The 20,485-nt window shown below is 34.9% G+C and overlaps 1 protein-coding gene across 4 annotated transcripts in view; it reads right to left on the reverse strand.

Annotated features, from left to right (window-relative positions):
• Positions 1–20,485, reverse strand: part of LOC114503592 (probable ATP-dependent RNA helicase DDX60) — a 100,408-nt gene that overhangs the window by 51,597 nt on the left and 28,326 nt on the right. For all 4 annotated transcript variants that reach the window (XM_036031984.1, XM_028521250.2, XM_036031985.1 and 1 more), the window contains exons 9-17: positions 17,598–17,739; positions 16,229–16,384; positions 14,257–14,362; positions 13,468–13,583; positions 12,011–12,171; positions 7,610–7,868; positions 5,792–5,958; positions 5,107–5,265; positions 1,070–1,219 (exon numbers count right to left, since the gene is read on the reverse strand). In XM_036031984.1, coding sequence (XP_035887877.1) covers positions 1,070–1,219; positions 5,107–5,265; positions 5,792–5,958; positions 7,610–7,868; positions 12,011–12,171; positions 13,468–13,583; positions 14,257–14,362; positions 16,229–16,384; positions 17,598–17,739 — 1,416 coding nt within the window. The remainder of the gene's footprint in view (positions 1–1,069; positions 1,220–5,106; positions 5,266–5,791; positions 5,959–7,609; positions 7,869–12,010; positions 12,172–13,467; positions 13,584–14,256; positions 14,363–16,228; positions 16,385–17,597; positions 17,740–20,485) is intronic.

Here is a 20,485-nt window from a genome sequence, read left to right on the forward strand (position 1 = left end):
TAATCCCATTTAAAACAAGTGGTTGTAAATGCTTATAATTCCTATAAATCAAACTTCCTCCTAAATGACAAAAATCATACTTTCTGTTTTTAAGCTCAACATTTTGAGTTCTATATATAAAAGAAATATTACAAAACAGCCTGGCTTGAGAAATAGGGCAGGCCCTATGGCCAATGACAGCTGAGATAAATCCCATGATTCTGCAGAGGCCGTAGGAGGTTGTTAAGTGACTCAAATTGCCCAGCAAAGTGTGGGTGCTGCTCTCAGTTCAAGCATAGTGTTGAATGGCAAGACCACAAGACCAGGCTTTTTCATCTCAACAGTTCTAAGGAAAGTATTATTTTGGACTCTGAAACTAAAAAGAGAAAATGAAGGTTAAAATTAATTAATCATAAAAACGCAGAACAGATTTGGTTGCCAGAGGTAGGGAAGGGGGTGGGGTGGACAAAATGGGTAAAGGTAGTCAAAAGGTACAAACTCTCAGATATCAGATAAAAAGTTTGGGAGCTGTAATGTCCAGTATGGGGACAATGGTTCACAATGCTGTATTGTGAACCTGAAAGTTGCTTAGAGAGGAGATCTTAAAAGTTTACATTACAAGAAAAAAAATGTAGCTATTTGACATGATGGATTTTAACTAAACTTATTGTGGTAATTATTTTACAATACATACATACCATATTTTTCGGACTATAAGACACACATCCCCCCCCAAATTTGGGAGGAATAAGAGTTGCTAATACTGCTGTTGAGTTCTGTTTACATTTACATTGGTAAAATACTATGTTATTTATGTTATTAAATATTTTACCATATTTTTTGCTTCAAAATTTTTTTTCCTATTTTCCTCCTCTAAAACCTAGGTGTATCTTTTGGCCCAAAAATATGGTATGTCAAATCACTATGCTGTACATCTTAAATGGTACAATATCCCATGTCAATTATATCTCAGTAAAACTAGACAATGAATAAATAAAAAATGAAACAAATTCACCACTTGACTATGTGCATTACTTAAAAAGAGGAGGTTCAAGAATGAAAGAGCAAATTAAAGTCACTTGAGCACTACCTTGGTTGGTGCAACGTACACAACGACCCCTTCATTGCTCTCTTTCAGCACCTTCTCCATGCAGTAGTAGGAAACATAGGTTTTGCCTGAGGACGTTGGGGCGACAATCACAGCTGATTCATTATTATCCACAACATCAAGGAGCTCTCGCTGCAGGGTTCAGAGCACCGTTTGTGTCAGTAGGGGGAAGAGCATGCTACCAAAACAAATGTATCAATATGCTTTCAAAATAATTTTCTGAACCTCAAAAGGAATGATGGGGAGTTGCAAGCACATGAAGAGATGCATAGAAAAATCTGAAGAATTTATGATATTGTCTCAGAAGAGAGAACTGTTATACTTTTGAGCAACTGGAGGTGTGTTTGTGAAATATGGAGAGTGTGTTCAAATAAAATAGCTTGTTATTAAGACCATTTCTCTAATTATTTGTCATTGATAAAGTACAGACTGGCTTTGAGAAATTCAGTTCTAAGAAGTAGCCAATATGTATTTTTATGATGGTACAAAAGCAATGGAGAAAAAAAATAATGATTCACTATTTTATTACTTATCTTCTAATTCCTATACAGAACAAAAATTCCTGTACCTACTTTGAAGGGCATGTGAGATCTTCACCACTTTTCAGCCTACCCTTTTATTCATCACAATGATGACTACTCAAAGAAGCCTGTATGATGGGAAGTATATGGAAAAAAACACCCAGAGCCCCAATCTGCACATTCTCTTAATCTAGGTCCACTCCGGGACACACCTCGGAGTGAAGGGACCATCAAAAGAATCACAGTGTCTGTGAGATTAATGAAGAGAACTTGACTGCCCTGTATTTTCCACTGAAGTGAGCACTGGTTCTCCTGCTCCCCCACTGTCATCAACTTAAGAAAGATAAAGCAATATCAAGCATGACCAACCAAAATGGTGTGAAACTGGAAATCAATTACACAAAGAAAAGTGGAAAATTTACAGATATGGGAAGATTATACCACATGCTACTCAACAACCAATGGGTCAAAGAATAAATCAAAAGAAAAATATAAAAATAATTTGAGACAAACGAAAATTTCAATATAGCATACCAAATTTATGAGATGCAGCAAAAGCATTTCTAGAAGGAAAGTAGATAGCAATAATGGCTCTACCAAAAATTGCTAGAACTAATAAATGACTTAAGTTGTAGGATACAAAATCAATACATAAAACTTGTTGCATTTTTATATGTTAACAACAAGTTACCAGAGAAATTAACAGAATAAGCTCATTTACAATTGTATCAAAAAGAACAAAATACTGAGAAATAAATTTAACCAAAGAGGTGAAAGACCTGTACACTTAAAACTATAAGACATTAATGAAAGAAATGAAAGAAGATACAAATAAATATAAAGATACTCTATGCACAAAAATTAGAAGAATTAATATTGTTAAAATGTCCATATTACCCAAAACAATCTACACATTCAATGTAATTCTTATCAAAATTCCAGTTCCATTTTTTACAGGAATAAAATATATAATCCTAAAATTTGTATGCAACCACAAAGGACTCTGACTAGCCAAAGCAACCCTGAGAAAGAACAAAATTGGAGACATCATGCTTCCTGATTCCAAACTATATTACAAAGCTATAGGAATCAAAAGAGCATGGCATTGGCAGAAACACAGACACACAGATCAGTGGAACAGAATGAAAAGCCAAGAATAAACCCATGCATACATGATCAATTAATTTACAAAAAAGGAGTCAAGAATATGTGATGCGGAAAGCAGAGTCTCATCAATAAATGGTGTTTGGAAAATTGGACAGCCACATGCAAAAGACTGAAAATGAACCACTATCTTATACCACACACAAAAATTAACTGAAAATGAATTAAAGACTTAAATCTAGGACCTGAAACCATAAAATTCCTTGAAGAAAACATAGGTGTTAAGCTTCCTGACATAGGACTTGGCAATGATTTTCTCAATCTGTCATCAAAAACAAAGTCAACAAAAGCAAATACAAGTTGGACCCCATCAAACTAAAAGGCTTTTGCACAGCAAAGGAAACCATCAACAAAATGAAAGAGAACAACTACTGAATGGGAGAAAAGATTTGCAAGTTATATATCTAATTAAAGGTTAATATCCAAAATAACAAAGAACTCATACAAGAGCTGTGTGGAAGCAAAAGCAAACAAACAAATAAACAATTCAACTACAAAATGGGCAGATAATCTGAACAGCCATTTTTCCAAAGACTTACAGATGGTCAAAAGGTACATGAAGATAAGTTCAACATCACTAATAATCAGAGAAATACAAATTAAAGACCTCAATGAGATACCACCTCATACCTGTTAGAATGACTATTAATCAAAAATACAACAAATAACAAGTGTTGGTAGAATGCAGAGAAAAGGAAAACTTTCTGCAGTGTTGAAAAGAATGTAAATTTGTGCAGCCACAATGAAAAACTGGGTGGAAACTTCTTAAACTTAAAAATACAACTATCATATGATACAGCAATTCCACTTCTGGGTATTTATTCAAAGAAAGTGATAACAATAACTTGAAAAGATACATGCATCCCCATGTTCATTGCAGCATTATTTACAAGCCAAGAAATGAAGACAACTTAAGTGTCCATCAGTGATTAAATGAATTTAAAAAACATGGTATCTATGTACATATACATTGTGTATATGTATACATACAATAGAATGCTATTGATATTAAGCCATAAAAATTGAAATCTTATAATTTGCAACTTCATGAATGGACCTTGAGATCATCATGCTTAGTGAAATGTCAGTCAGAGAAAGATTAATACTATATTGTCTCTCTTAAATGTGGGATCTAAAAGAGAAAAAAAAATGAAACAAAAACCAAAGCTCAGATTGTTTGTTGCCAAACAGCCAGAGGTTGGGGTGAGGAATGGGACAAAAATAGGTGAAGGGGGTATTAATATTAAAGTAATTTAAAATAAATGAATATAATCCACTATAAGAAAAAGAAATTTGGAGCTCCACAATTATGACTAGGGTTAGATTATCCTATTTTAGAAGGAACCATGGGAGATTAAGTTTTGGGGGTTTGAATTAAAGAATAGTATGTACAACTATCTAGGCTCTGACTATGAACTCTCTGTGTGGGGAAAAAGTGCCTAAGATCCACAAATGTAAACCTAAGTCATCAGTCTGGGCAAAGTGGTGGGCAGGACTGAGTCTTGGGGCTGAGTGTGAATATTGGTGCGAAACAAGAGTCTCTCATCTCATTCTGAATTCCTCTGATTCTCCAAAGCAACATTCTTGGGACACACCCCTTAGAGATAATGTTTTTCATTTTGGTGCTAAGTTTAAGAAAACATCAACACTAAATTGTCCTAGAAAGAAAATGCTATATAACATGAAAGTAAACATTTCTGATATTACCTTCCTCGCAATGAAACAAAAAAGATGAAGTCAGATTCTGAATGGGACAGTCTATTAGACTGAACCTAGGCAATTGCACTTTTTTTAGGTAAACATGTCTAATTTATCAGCAATTTTATATAGTTCAATCTATGCAGAAACACACCACTTTATTCCAAATTTTATATCTATAAATATTAATTATATATTTATTTATAGAGGAATAGCTGCTATGGTGATAGATGAGGTATGCTAATATCTATTGTCTATATAGTTTAAGGCACCAAATTCCTATGTGCACATTTTATATTTCCATATGAAATCCTCTTGACACAGGGAAGCCTTGGAGGTTGCCCTGCAATACAACTGGATGACACACAATCTCAAAAAGATACGTGAGTTCATAAGAGCACCTCCAAGGAAACGGTATATTAATTTTTAAACAAATGAACAAAATGAAAACTTCACTTTCTTTAAATTGAAAAAAGTCTATATCTGATATTCCCAATGACAAAATAATTTTAAATGATATGACTCAATATTAAGAAGTTAATGGCAAATGTAATATGTAGAGCCACTACAGTGAGAAGCTCCTGAGATCACATTTAATAATAAAATACAAAAATGGTTCTTTCACTCAGTCATTACCTGCCATGTGTCAGGAATAAAATCCTGAACTCTGGGATCCGGATCTTTTCTCTCATCTCGTATCAAATAATGACCCATGTATTGTAGTTGAAACCGAACAGGCCCAATGCCAACTGAATATTTATTCCTTTTCTTCTCTTTCATGTCATCTCCTGCAACCTATATTATTGTAAAAGTCCATTTTGAAAGTGATTTTAAATTATAACATCATTTAAATAATTAAAAATATTTATTACTAGCACTTTGAGAAAGTTATTTTACCACTTTAAAAATGTTGTAATATTCACTGAAGTCTTTTACCACCTAATCACCTTTACTATGAATAAATTAGCAGACATCAAGATTTTCAAATATCCACCATAGTGCTTGTAGCTACAATCTGATTTATATTTAAAGGCAATCGAATAATCAGAATATAGTATTTAAATTCTTTGCTACAATTAAACACAGAATTAGTCTGAAGGGTCTGCAGAGATTATTTAATGTTTGTTCAAACAAGCACTTGACAAACTTTCTAATTCTAGATCAATTCAAATTTGGGTAGTTAGATTGCCAATAATGATTATGAAATCAGAGTAAATATTTTCAGTTTAAAAAAATCTAGAAGAGGTAGCTATATGTGCAAGATACTTTATGTATACATAGTAATTACTCTATTAAGATGAAGCGATTTGGAATACATTACCTTAGTTGGATATAAAGAACTTGCCAAATCATCAAATCCTAAATACTTAAGGCATCTGGCAATGAGTTGCTGATCTGCCGCTTGCAAAAGTTCTGGGTATTTTTCCATCAAGGAGTGGATCCTTTTCATCATTTGAATAGCTATACTTAAATCTTTTGTGCTTTCACCTTAGCAAAGAATACACAATAAAATTGTTATAAAGACCATCAAAAATAATAAAGTACTAATAAGTCAAATAATATTTAAGTGCAACTATGCACACTTCATCATCTCCATGGATAATTGAGAAGTAGCTGTGTAAGTGCTGGAGAAAAAGAAAAATCTTATAGTCCATGATAGAAATAAGATCATTAAAGCTCAAGTTTGCATAAGTTCTGGGCAACAGCAAATATTTCTTCACCTATTATTTTCATGCCTTCTCTATTATGTTCAAAGAAAAATATTCAGATAACTTTAAATAGCTGGTTAAAACTTAGCAACATTCACGAGGTCTATGGGTGACCATAGATAAGCATTTGGCATAATGATCAGAGCCTCTCCATTCAATCAGCCTAATACAACTGCTAGATACAGACTTCACTAATTCCTCTTCATTTCTTTATAGTCATACATAACCTTTTTCCCCTCCTTATTGCTAATCTTTCCATACTTCCTATTTTAAGGCTGTTTTCAGTTTCACCTGTCTTCCAATCAACTTACACTTACAAATATTACCAAACATCTACTAAATGCTCTAAGAAACTACAAAAGAAATTTAGTACAGAATTATTACTCTTCAGGAAGATAAACCACTGTTAATTCTGATCTCTCTTAGTAAAACCCAACTTAAATCCTGATACAGCATGTTGGTTCGGGAAAAACATAAAGGTCAAGTCTTTGTTTTTCGCTCTGATAAAGTCTACAGTGAAAAGATGACTTTGCTAGAGCAACTTGAAGTGAATAAAATGACAGTGTGGAAAAAAGAACCTGGTGACCGCGTGTTAAATGTGTGTCAAGTGTGGAGATGCTCAAGACTGACAACAATTAGGTTTACTCAGAAGAATTGTCAGTCTTGAGGGAAGGCACATGACCACTTCACCTGCCACCAATTTATATGTCTCCTTTATTTTCTGCTTGCCTTTTCTTCTCTGCTATCTCCTGTAGCCATTGTAGAGTACATAGAACCACAGCAACTTTTGGAAGAACTCAGCATGCTCACAAACATGATCCCAGTTTTACCCAGAAAGAAAATATTCATATTTCAGATCTCAAAGATGAACGACAAATTCTCCCTGGGTGCTTCCCCATCTTTGTTGGTTCCCTTAACCATTCCCACAAATTCGCAAGCAGTATTTCTCAAACCTCTGTTTGATTGTGATTTGATTTGAATTTACCTGTGAATGTGCTGAATATTTACTACTGGGATCCACTCTGAGATTTCATTGCTCATTGATAAAATAAAGGTAAGAATACTTAGTGGAATTTTATACAAATAAAATCAGATAATGTGTCTAAGGCTTCTAATACAAATTTCCAGATAATAGGTGACAGCTATCATCACTGTATTTTTTTATTCATCAAAATAAAAATTCATCCCTGGCCAGGTGGCTCAGTTCATTGGAGCATTGTTCCACACACCAAAAGGTTACGGGTTCAAATCTCAGTTGAGGCATGTACAGGAGGCTACCAATCCATGTTTCTCTCTCACATCGATGTCTCTGCCTCTGTCTCTCTCTCTTTCTTTCTCCCTTCCTCTCTCTCTAAAATTAATAAACATATCCTCAGGCAAGGATTAAATACATATATATTAATTTATATTTATATATTTATATCATATACCTTTTCCTTGGCTTCTACAATGTTCTTTCCATGCTTTCAAGCAGGCAGTTAACCCAGTCATTTCAACTTGATGTTTCACTGAGTTACTTTTACATGATTTCAAAAAATCTTCCAGGTTCTGTATTCCATTGTTTAAATTCTCTTTCATTTTTTCCTCAATGTGAAATGACAGAACATTCCATTTTTCCTCTTCTTTTTGTTCTTTTTTGGCAAATAACCTCTTCTTATTCTCTCTAGTAATTATTTCAGCCTTTGTCTCCTGCCCCAAAAGGAAAGAAACATCATGAATCAATATAGAAACATTCTTAGATGATATTTCATGAATGAGACAATATATTTAAATGTATATAGGTTATTTTGACCATCACCCCATTCCTGAATAGGCAAAATTTTAGCTTCTGTCTGTTTCTGAAAATTAAAACCTCTTTTAAATGAAAATTTATGACAGTTTAATTGAATGAATATAAAAACTCCATGGAGATAAGTTTTTAGGTTTCTGGGTAGCGTAGATTATAAATCAAAGAGTAAATAAACTAAAATCAGAAACACCATGCACTGGTTCCTGCTGTTGTCTCTAATTGGTTTCCTCCTCCATTCCTCCATGGTCACCTCTCTGTCCTTGACTTGTCCTTCAGGATATTTCTTATAGGAAGCCTTTCCTAACTCTAAGACTAGACCATGTGTTCCTCCTCTTCCTGGGCATCAAAGCACTATCAAAGCTCTCATCACATGTATTGGACCCATGATTTTACTTGTCATAATCCCTCTCTAGGTTAATTTCCTTGAAACAGTAATGTGTGAAATTTGTTGTATGTCCCAAGCCAAAATATTTAGTTTAGTTCACAATGTTTGATGAGTGAATGAGGAAATAGAAAAGAAAAAAGAAAAGGAGTGAATAGAATAAACAATATAAATACAAATGATTTGCTCCATCTAGATATGCATTTCTAATTGACCTAAAACACAACATGGAGCCACTTTTTCCACTTTGGTTTATTAATATAAAAGGCAAGTTAGAAAATTATATTCACAGGAGAATTCTGACAAACCTTCCACTATTCTGGCTAGTTATGAAATTCACATGTAAACTTTGCCTATAATGAAGTCCATTTTAGTTGCGATCACTTTCTCAGTGTTTAATTCTAATAAAAAAATATTGAGGTTTCCTAATGTTTTAATCTTCCAAATGTACTGCCTTGGGTTAACTCAGCATGGTTCTGTCTCAATAGGACAAGGGTGACCCCTTGGCTCTTTGCTGTAGAAAATGTTTCTATCTGGAATATGCACATTTATTAAACTGCTGCTAGCAGACCACACTTATATAGTGCTAAGGGTGTTTAACTCCCATGAGACTGTTTAATTTCTAACAATGCAGGGGAAAAAAAGCATGAACTTTTTTCAGTCTTTATAACCTGTACTATGTAATGAGGATCTTTGTAAACTTGACATTTTATAATGTCAAGAAGAAGAAGGAGGAGAAAAGGAGGAGGAGGAGGAGGAGGTGGAAGAGGAGGGAAGGGGAAGAAGAGGAGGGTGAGGAGGAAGTGGGGGAAGAGGGGATAGAAGAGGAAGAGCAGGAGAAGGAAGATGAAGAAGAGGGGAGGAGGAAGTGGGGGAAGAGAAGGAAGAGGAAGAAAAAGAAGTAGAGGGAGGAGGGGGAGAAGCCACAGCAGCAGGTTCTTGGTAGCCCTAAGTGAAACAGAAAAACCTGTAATTGGATGGTCTCATTAATAATAAAATTGGCTATGAAAAAGGTCATCATGGAAAAAAGAAAATCAATGACCACTTAGCTGGGCTTGGGGAAGGGGCTTTTTTACTATAAGAACAAATGTTCTCATTTCTTTATGGACTTCCTTTTTTAAATTTCAGCTTTATTGAGGCATACTTGACAAAAATGTAAAATATTTAAAATGTACATCATAGTGATTTGATACGCATATGAATTTTGGAAGAATTCCCCACATTGAGTCAATTAACCCACCCATCACCTCACTTTATTTATTTATTTAGTTAGTTAGTTAGTTAGTTAGTTATCTAGGTATCTATTTATTTATTTATTTTTGGTGAGAACATTTACTTTCTTAGCAAATTTCAATGATGCAATACAAGGTTATCAACTACAGTAATCACGTTTTACATTAGCTCCTCAGACATTATTCCTCTTAGAGCTGAAAGTTTGTACTTTTAACCAATCTTCCTGTTTCCTCCAACTCCCAGCTCCTGGTAACTTACACACTATCTGTTTCTAGAACTTTCACTTTTTTTTTAGATTTTACATATAAGAATTGTTTGTTCTATTTCTGTGAAAAATGCCATTGGAATTTTGATAGTGATTGCATTGACTCTATAGATTGTTTTAGGTAGTACAGACATTTTAACAATACTAATTCTTTCTGTCCATAAGCATGGAATGTCTTTCCATTTCTTTGTTTCTTCTTTAGTTTCTTTCATCAATGACATACAGTTTTCAGTGTATGGGTCTTTCACCTTCTTGGCTAAATTTATTTCTCAGTATTTTATTATTTTTCACTCAATTGTAAACAGGACTGTTTTCTTAATTTCTCTTTCTGATAATTCATTATTAATGTATAGAAATGGAACAGATTTCAGTACATTGACTTGTACCTGCAACTTTACTGAATTTATTTATTGATTCTAAAAATCTTTTGGTGGAGTCTTCAGAGGTTTTTGGTTTTTGAGTTTTGTTTTTTTTTTTACATATGCTATTGTGTCATCTGCAAAGAGAGACAGTTTTAGCTTTCTTTTCAGTTGGGATGCCTTTTATTTCTTTTTCTTTCCTAATTGCTCTAGCTGGGACTTTCAGTACTATTTTGAATAAAAGTGGCAAGAATGGGCTTTCTTGTCTTATTCCTGATCTTAAGAGAAAAAGCTTTCAGGTTCTTACTTTTATTTCTCACCTTTATTATTATATAATGACCTTCTTTCTCTCTTATTGAAGTCTTTGACTTATAGTCTATTTCCTCTAGTTAAGTATAGCTACTCCTACTTTCTTTTGGTTCCTATTTGCATGGGATATCTTTTTTCTCTCCTTTACTTTCAGTCTGTGTGTCCTTAAAGTAAAAGTGAGTCTCCTGTAGGCAGCATATAATTGAGTCTTCTGCTGTTATTCATTGAGCCAGTTTACGTCTTTTGAATGGATAATTTAGTCCATTTGCTTTTAAAATAATTATTGACAGGTACTGACTTACAAGTACCATTTTTTACATATTTTACTGGCTGATTCTATAATTCCTTTGCTCCTTTCTTCTCTTTTTCTCTTTCTTTGTGATTTAATAATTTTCTATAGTGGTTTACTTAGATTTATTTCTTTTTATCTTTGTCTATGGGTTATAGGTTTTAGCTTTGTGGTTACCATTTGGGTTATGCAAAACATCTTACATTTATCTACATTATTACATTGTCCACCTGGAGCAGGCCAGAGGGGGAATATAGAGATGAGAAGACTGACCCGAAGGCAGCAGCTTTTAAAGTATGAAAATTAACCTCTTTCAAGGAAAGAATGGGAGATAGCTATTTTAGTCTGCAGCCTCTGGCTGAGCCCTGGGGGTAGCTAGGCCAGTACAGTGCAAGCCTGTTAAGAACCATGTCTTTGTTTGTTATAGTCCGATGGGTCTCATGGGAGCAAACCCCATTGGCATTCAGAGTAGATGTTTGGGGGGGGCTATTAGAAGTTGGGGTACTAGATGTTGGGTCCAAACCCTTCCCTCCTGACGGAGAGATGAGAATTGTGAATTCCTTCCTAATTTTATAGGGTGGGACAAAAGTATGTTTACAGATGTGAGTCTGTGAAACACGGAGTTTATTCTTGTATTATTATTTATTGATTATTGTATTGTTCTCCATACGAATAACTGTAAACCTACTTTTGCTCCACCCTGTATATCACTGTGTCAGAGGTGAGGTTTACTGCAAGAGTATGTCTCAGTCTCTTTCTGTTTTGTTGGGTGTTTTTCTCATTCACCCAATGTATAGGAGTCACTCAGCTAGTTTCTGGATTTCCTTCCAAGGGAATCTTAAAGGGAATAATTAAGACAGCTGTAAATTCACTGTGTCCATGGGAGGAAATGAGTTCAGGAATCTCTTATATGTTGCCATCTTGAACCAGAACTCCCAAAGAGCTGTATATTTCCTGTTACCTCAACATTTCTAAAACCAAGCCCTTAATCACTTAATGTCTCACTTTAAAAATATGTATATTTAATATGCATAGATATGCAGTTTAGAGTATCTTAGCAAGTAAATAAAATGGTATATATATATATATATCCCATTATATATATATCCCATATATATATATATGAAACTACCAGAAACTGAATAAAAATCAGCTTAAGAAGAGACAAAAAGAATAAACATTCTGAAAGAATTTATAGAACTTATATTTGCCTTTTTGTTCTTGGGTTCACTGAAATTCTTCTTTGGCTTGATATTTTGAGTTACAATGATTCTGGGAGTGATCGATTCTAATGAATTTCCATAAAATCGTTGAAAAACATGATACTTTTGCACACTTCTAAGAACATAAGGATCTCTAGATTTTTCTGAAAAAGAAAAGACTTAAATGTAGCACAACTATGTTTTTTCAAGAGTATTCTCACCTATTATTCACATCATCCCACCCAAACATGCACTTTACTTTTTAGTTTGAAAGAGTGATTTACTGTTCACTTTTGTTAAAGAAGGAATATTTCACTCAAACTCTCTTGTCTATAGAATAATTTCTTACTTTATTTAAAGGATATAAGTGACAATGCATTCTTTCATTGTTTACCTCTCAAAACAAGTATCAGGATGCTATGAAGAATTACAGATTCTGGGTATTACCTCTGCCATGTGCCCTGTGAATAAAGTTAGGAAAAGGAAGGTAGAGGCAAAGTCAAGAAGGTATTCATTTGGGAAATTCTGGCTTCTTGCATCACAGAAAAATCATTACTCCAGACCACAGCCACAGAATCAACAACCTGGCAGTTGAGAAAAATATGTACTATGGCAAAATCCAGTAACAGGAAATTTTAACAATCAAGATGTGACTTACTCTTTTACCCAAGGAAAACTATACCACTCACTTAAAGGGAATAACTGAGTTAATGTTTCTATGTCTATCTACATTTATCAAATCAAACTACTTTGAAAGATGTTAATGATTAATCTAAAATATCCCCTCACATCTTGCAAAATCTTGGTAGCTCTTTATATAAGCAGCCTGATAAGTATTTCATACAAGTAGGCTTACTACGCACACTCCTAGATTCTTCTGAAAGCAAGTTTTGTCAACTTGAAAGAGGCTAGCAGTGAACACAAGGGTAGACAAAGGTGAGATGAAAATAAGGAATGAACCAAGGACACCAGATCCCTAATTCAATCTGTTGCTCAATGGTGAGTGGTTCCATGGGCCTCCTTTTGCAGTTCTTACCATCCTGAGCACGCAGGCAGATAAAACGCTGGCACTTGTTACACACAGTCACCTGGGCAGTGGGAAAGTAACTGCAATTGCTTAAAAGACTATGACCTCAATATTTTTTTGACTTCAAAGAATACACAGATTTCTTCAACTATAAACTGTGTTTGCTTAAGACAGCTTCTAACTTTTGTGGGGACAAAGGCAGTGTCTGGGTACTTCCTCCTAAGACACCTGCATACATGTGTACGCATGACTGTCAGGGAACAAGATGGGACTTTTCATCACCATCTTTACTGACATTCATCTAAGTATCTTCTGGACTACTCATACTCAGGAAATAGAATTTGTGGCACATAATACGCTAATATTTCATTATGAGATAGAAGGCAGAGAGTGAAACTGATTTTAATTTATTTCACAGAGTCACAGAGCTCACCGTCAAACTGGCACTTCGTCCGGTCATAATCATCGCTGAGGGGCCTGCGCGAATGCCAGTGCATGAGTTCATCAAATTCCTTATGTTTAACCAGTGCGGTTACAAGAGGATCATCCCTGGGAGAGAAAGGAAATATATCCATATTTTAAAGTGCATGCTTTCAACTATAACGTAACACAGATTACACTTTGTAGTAATACTTTAAAAAAATCATAGCCCTTTTTCCTCTTCCTGTGATATGATATAAGTGGTTGAATCCCAAGAACAGTTTATTAGGGACTTCATAACCCAGAATCCAGTCCATATTTTTAACAGTCCCATCAACAACCACAAATATCCATTCATTAATTTATTAATTAAAAACATGCAGCTGGGGTGATTTTACTCTGAGATTAGAACCATGTTGACTTACACCTAGTATTGATCAAAGAACACTGATAAATTTTTTTTAGATTTTATTTATTTATTTTTAGAAAGGGAAGGGAGGGAGATAGAGAGAGAGAGAGAGAGAGAGAAACATCAATGTTCGGGTGCTGGGGGTCATGGCCTGCAACCCAGGCATGTACCCTGGCTGGGAATCGAACCTGGGACACTTTGGTTCTCAGCCCGCGCTCAATCCACTGAGCTATGCCAGCCAGGGCTACATTGATAAATTTGATATTAAACTCATTATGTGTTACAAACATGTATTACATCTAATATACTCTGATCTGTTACATTTCAAAGAATCTTTAATGATTAATTCTCCATTCCACACAAGTATGAATAGAGCTACTTTTGGTCCTATACCTCTTTAGGAAAGGCAAATCTTTCAAAATGTCTCCAGCAAATTTATCAATCACTTCAGATGACATTGGAATAAAACCCAAACTGGGCATCTTTTCCTTGGAGGTATCTGTAAACGAATAAAATTTTAAAACAAGGTCAAATGTGAAACTTTCATACAGGGCTCTTACACATTATTTTTTAAAACTTTACATTTAAAACATTTTTTATTGATCTTATTTGTGTTTATCGACATAAGACTTCCCTTCCCATAAGACTATTTCCCACATTAAAACATTTTGACATATAGTAGAATACAAAAATATGCATCATTTAAGTAGGTAGGCAGGTAGATAGCACATGTGTCACATATATATTGTATACATAATAGTTGGCTAATAAAAGCTTTATTTAGTATCTGGTTCATAATTCTAAGTAACCTGACATCACTCTCTGCCTGTTACCCTCTTGGTGTTCACTCTTTCTATCTTTGCTCAATACCTTCTTCTTACAAGCTCTCCAACTCTCTGCCTGAGCACTTTTTATCTTGCAGCCCATGTGGAGCAGCAGTGTTCAGAATTTAATGCTCAAAAGATGGCCCTCAGCAACAGGCTGTGATTCCCAGTAACATGTACTTGTAGTTGCCCACAGTGGAAACCTACTCATTAAAATGTCCTGCATTCATTTTCTTCTGTTCCTTATCTAATCTTACCACTACCTTATTTGACTTTTCTGGGATCAATAAACAACTTGCACTCAAGTTTCTGTCTGGTGGAACTCATCCTGACAGGAGGAAGGAGAATGTATGTATCATATATTCTTTCTCCATACCATGAGAAATATCCTTACATTAATACACCCCAAGTTCCTATTAGCTTTTCTTTTTCTGATTCCTTCAGGGATCATTTTTTTCTTCCTGACACTCATCATATAGAAACACTTCTTCTGTTGGCAATACAGTCATGTCTACAAATTTGGTTATTTTAAATAAAAATGGTGTTTTATAATATTTTGTCATTTGCTCATGTTTCAAATCTCATATTTTACTTCTTTTTTTTTGAAGATTTTATCTATTTATTTTTTTATAGGGTAGAAGGGAGAGAGAAAGACACAACCATCAATGTATGGTTGTGTCTCACGCACCCCCTACTGGGGACCTGGCCCACAACCCAGGCATGTGCCCTCATTGGGAATTGAACCAGTAACCCTTTGGTTTGCAGGCTGGTGCTCCATCCACTAAGCCACACCAGCCAAGGCTACTTCTTTATTTTTAAACACATAAATAGTATATTTTATATTTGATAATTATAAAATCTGAAGTACTTAAGAGTTCTAGTTCTTTAGCTTATTATTTCTCATAGGGCTTATTTCCTTTGTTGTTTTATAAATTTGCATTTGCCCTAATATTTGGCAGAAAATCCTATAAAACCAGGGTTTAAGTTGTGTTCCTTTACAGAGAATTTGCCAGATTCCTTTGGCCACTCAAAGTTCATTTCTGGCTTAGAGTTGTCTTGGCCCTGCTAATAAGTCTGGAGCCCCAATTTCTTGGGAGGGTGGATCAATAACCAGAAACTCTGAGTGATTTACTTGGTATTACACAGAGAGCAGGCTCTTTAGTTTTGGCCCCTGGCCTAAGCTCTGTTGTTTGGAGCTTAGCTATAATTACATAAAAAGGTGTTTAGTATCCCTTATCCAGCCATTCATTTCCCACAGAAGATTATCACTTAATCTATTATACTGACAAATTTTTGAAAATGGAAATCACATATATACGACTTTAAAAAAAACCACAACATTACTTAGGAGAAAAACATACAACGCTTCAAAGCTATAGTCATAGCATATTACCCAGATGATACAAAAACAAAGGTAATTTATTGTTAAATGGCATAGTGCCAGAAAGTCATTTATACTTGCAGCATTTAGTTACTGGCACTTTCAAAACATTTTCAGAGAAATAATGTTTTTATTTCAGATTAATTTAGAGGTTTATTACCTTCGATTGGTAATGGGTTATTTTTAAGAAAATTAAGTTTTGTTGTTCTCAGAGGAAATGGCTGTCCAACATCAAACTTTCTGACCAACTTTGATACAGCATTCCAGAGATATTCATAATCCTTCGTAATGACATTTCCCAAACTCAAATGTAGGCCTATGTAATAGTTAAAAATACTAAATATTAAAAGTCATTCACACAAAGAAACACATATGCACAGAAACACACATTTTCACTAAATTCATAGAGCTCTGAAATACTTGCAAAACAGTAAAATTTTCAGTGAGTTCTACACTGCACCTAAATGAAAATGGTACCTAGCACTGACTCTGAGATTGTACATTTAAAATTTTATCATTTCTCTATTTTATAACTAAGTATTAAAATTATAACTATCTTAACTAGCAGTAACAGATGGTGAGTACCTAATTATCATTTAAGGTAATAAAAATGTGATGCTACACGAAACTTCACAGCCAATAAAACTGAATCAAAACTATGATTTTTCAGAAATGGGAAAATTTATAGAGCCTTGTTAAACTTATATGCAGCCAATTCATTTCAATGCTTGCAGTATGAAACAATCATATCTAGGGGTCTAAGATTAAATAATGCTCAATCAGTTGTAGTTCTCTTAAAATTAGTTTTATTTTTTTACTTTAAGAAACAACAGAAAAGTTATTCTAAGAACTCAGAGATAGAAAAACAAATCACATGTGATAAATGAATAAATGAACTTTAATTTTTAAAAACATTCCCTGTCTAATAGTAGTAGGATGATTACATTAATCAGAATAAATATTATGGAAAAATGTTATGCATATAATTAAATTAAAAATTCAACTGTTAAATTACCAATATTTTTTCAAAAATACTTGTGGAAGCCCTGGCTGGCGTAGCTCAGTGGATTGAGCACGGGCTGGGAACCAAAGTGTCCCAGGTTCGATTCCCAGCCAGGGTACATTCCTGGGTTGCAGGCAATAACCCCCAGCAACCACACATTGATGTTTCCCTCTCTCTCTCTCTCTCTCTCTCTCTTCCCCCCTCCCCTCTCGAAATAAATAAATAAATAAATAAAATCTTTAAAAAAAACCCCGTAACTTTCAGTTAAGGAATAATTATAAAAAATAAAATAAATAAAAAAAAAAATACTTGTGGAATAATATTGAGTTAAGAGAAATTTTAAAATATAATATTCTAACTGCAATAAATAAAACATTCACCTGTATAAACAACAAATGAAGAGAGAATAATTGCTATGCTATATTAATATATTGGAAATACAGGAAAATGATTTTGAAGTTTTAAATTCTTTACACTGTTTATTTCTGGATGAAAGTGTAATTACTGTAATACACTAAGGCAGTACCTTGAATATTTTCATTTTCATAGTAAAAAGCAATATTCTTCAACAAAAGCTCATCACTTAAGTCGCAAACGTGAATTAAATTCAGATTCAAAAATTCAAAAGTGTCTATATTACTTAGGAGAAAATGTTCACACCACTTTTTCTGAAAATTAGAAATAAAACCAAGTTATCGACAATTTCTATATTAGCAATAAGCTATAATATGACTTCAAAAATTTCTATAATCCAACTACCAGGTAAACTGGCCAGGCTCTCTCCAGTTCCTAATGTAAGCCCTTTCATTCTGAGTGTTTACGAATACTTCATACCTTAAAGAATTAAAGCATAACATTAAACTGACCAAAAAAAAAAATAAATCCAGCATCATTCTTTATTCTGAAGCAGAGAAATCCACATTTGAGTCTTAATATCGTGTTTTCTTACACTGTCACCCACAGACACAGTCCCAAGGCTTCAAATGTGCCTCTGTCCTTTACTTAGGGTTTAATGTTTTAAATTTTTAGTTTCAGGTCAAAAAAGCATAAACATACAGAGTTTTTGATTGTTCAGTGATCTAGAAGATGCTGAATCCCTCAAACTCAAAGATTCTCCTCTGTCTATACTGACAGTGCACCTACCAGGTTTATGACACGGGGCTATGCTCCCACCTAACACTGGGAGAATGTCTTCACTGACCCCACTTAGCTCAGAGTGGTGTAGCAGGGAGGAAGCATCCTCTGCACAACAAAGCCTGGTCACCCTCTCAGTCACTGATAGATTTGGGAAGTTAAGTTCAAAGGGGGAAAACTGAGGCTTCTCTATGCCACACTCCCTTAATGATAAAACACAAACACTTCCCAAATGTGAACAACTTATTGATCTATATTGATGTGGAACTTTAACCCAGCATTATCCAGTTAAAATGTAACATGGGCCCTCTGCACATGTTGTTTTAAGTTTTCTGAAATCATAGTAAAAGAAAAAAGCTGATATTAAACTATCCTAACATACCCAAAATAGTTCTATTTCAATATGTAACCAATATAAAAATATTGACAGAATAGTTTACATGTTACATGCTTTTCATACTGAGTTTTTGAAATCTGGTTTCTTTTAAACATACAGCACATCTCAATTCAGATTACCCACATTTCAAGTGCCAAGTACACAACTGTGGTTACTGGCTACTACATTAAACAGCCCAGCTCTAACTAGATGAGTTAGGGAGGCTGCCCAAGGTTCATGATGAAGCCATAAATATCAAAGGACTAGAACCTCCTACCTGAGTGTAGTTTTATCTACAAATAGAGTCAAGGGCCCAATAACATTAGTAACAGATCCCATATACAACCCACCATGGTCCCATGGATCATAAGGAAACTGAAAAATTCCTATCACCTAGTGACATGGTAAGCTGTACGTGTAAACTGCCCTAAAGCTATAATGTTGTAATGCCATAGCATAGGGCATTACCGTTTTGTGCGCATCTCAGTCAATCGATAGTAATGCGATTGGCTAGAAATACCTTGGGCATTCATGTGGGCCAATAAGTTCCCCACAGACATCTTCCTCTCAAAACAATGTTGCAACTGGCCTGTTCCTTGTGGTTCGTATTACAGTATGATTGGGAGACACCATTCAGTGTTTCCAATAATTAGGAAACTCTGAAGGAAAAAAACAGAGCTTATTACTTATGGGCCCTAGAGTATACAAAGAGCGATGGAGGGCAGGGGAACACAGGTCCTGGGTATAGAGACTGAGCATAGGCCTGGAGTTTGGCTATTATTGGGGTTAAGCATGGAGGCCTAGGATTTGGTAGGTTCACTCATTATTGGTTAATTTAACACATAAAAGCAAAAATTTAAAGCACAGGAAGAGAAAAAAAACAGGTAGCACAAATGGTCAGTTATGGAAATCAACCAAAATCTGTAAAACAAAGAAGTCTGGGGTGGGGGTAGAGGGAAGGCACCCCAGCTTTTTGTGCTATTCTGTGGCAGGCAAAGTGTTTATTAGAGATAGTCGTCTTGAAGTGGATGTCTCTTTGGAATGGGTGTGTAGGCAACGAAAGCCTGGCTCAGATGCTTATATTACAGAAAGAAAAGCCAATTGTCAGGATTTACCCGTGGTGATGCTGGTTTGAACAAACCTACTCCACTTGCTGGCCATTCAAACTACAACACACACAACTACAGTAGTAGGCTACACCATCTACGTTTAAGTGCACTCTATGATGTTAGTAAAACAAGGAAATCATCTAATAATGCACTTCTCAGAACTATCTCCATCATGATGCACTGCATAACAGTAAAACACTAAAGAGATTTCCATGGAACCATCAAGCAATGGTTCTCAAACTTCAGCATAAACTTCATCTAGAAAGGTTGTTACATAAAACACAGGTTGCCAGGCACCATCCCCAAAGATTGATTTAAGCCATCTGGGGTCAAGCCTAATACTTTGCAATTATAACAAGTCCCCAATAATGTTGATGCTGTTGGTCAGGGGACCAACCATACTTTGAGAATCACTGCTATGTAAGCCTCCCTGCCACCAAGTCACACTCTACTAATCCTCTCCCATAATACCACTGAGTAAACAGCAATATGTGAAAACTGTACAGCAATTGTCCCTCATTTCATTCACTTCATACAAGAATGCCTCTGTGTGGTCTTTGAGTGTCAAGATTTGAGTAAACACAAAGCTCTCCCTTCAGTTTGCTTAGGTGTTTCTCCTGAGACCTCAGAATAAGCCTTGTATTGTGAAAATTTTAGAGGTTATCTGAACTTATCCAGCTACAGGGTGTCACCAAAATGAAGCACAGAGAATGGGAAAGAGCAGAGGGGTGCTTGCCCATGGAATAGTCAACTGCTTCCCACATCAAGAGAGCAAAGGATGGTGAGAAGGGCGCA

Source organism: Phyllostomus discolor, chromosome 8, assembly GCF_004126475.2.
Source record: "Phyllostomus discolor isolate MPI-MPIP mPhyDis1 chromosome 8, mPhyDis1.pri.v3, whole genome shotgun sequence".
NCBI lineage: Eukaryota > Metazoa > Chordata > Mammalia > Chiroptera > Phyllostomidae > Phyllostomus > Phyllostomus discolor.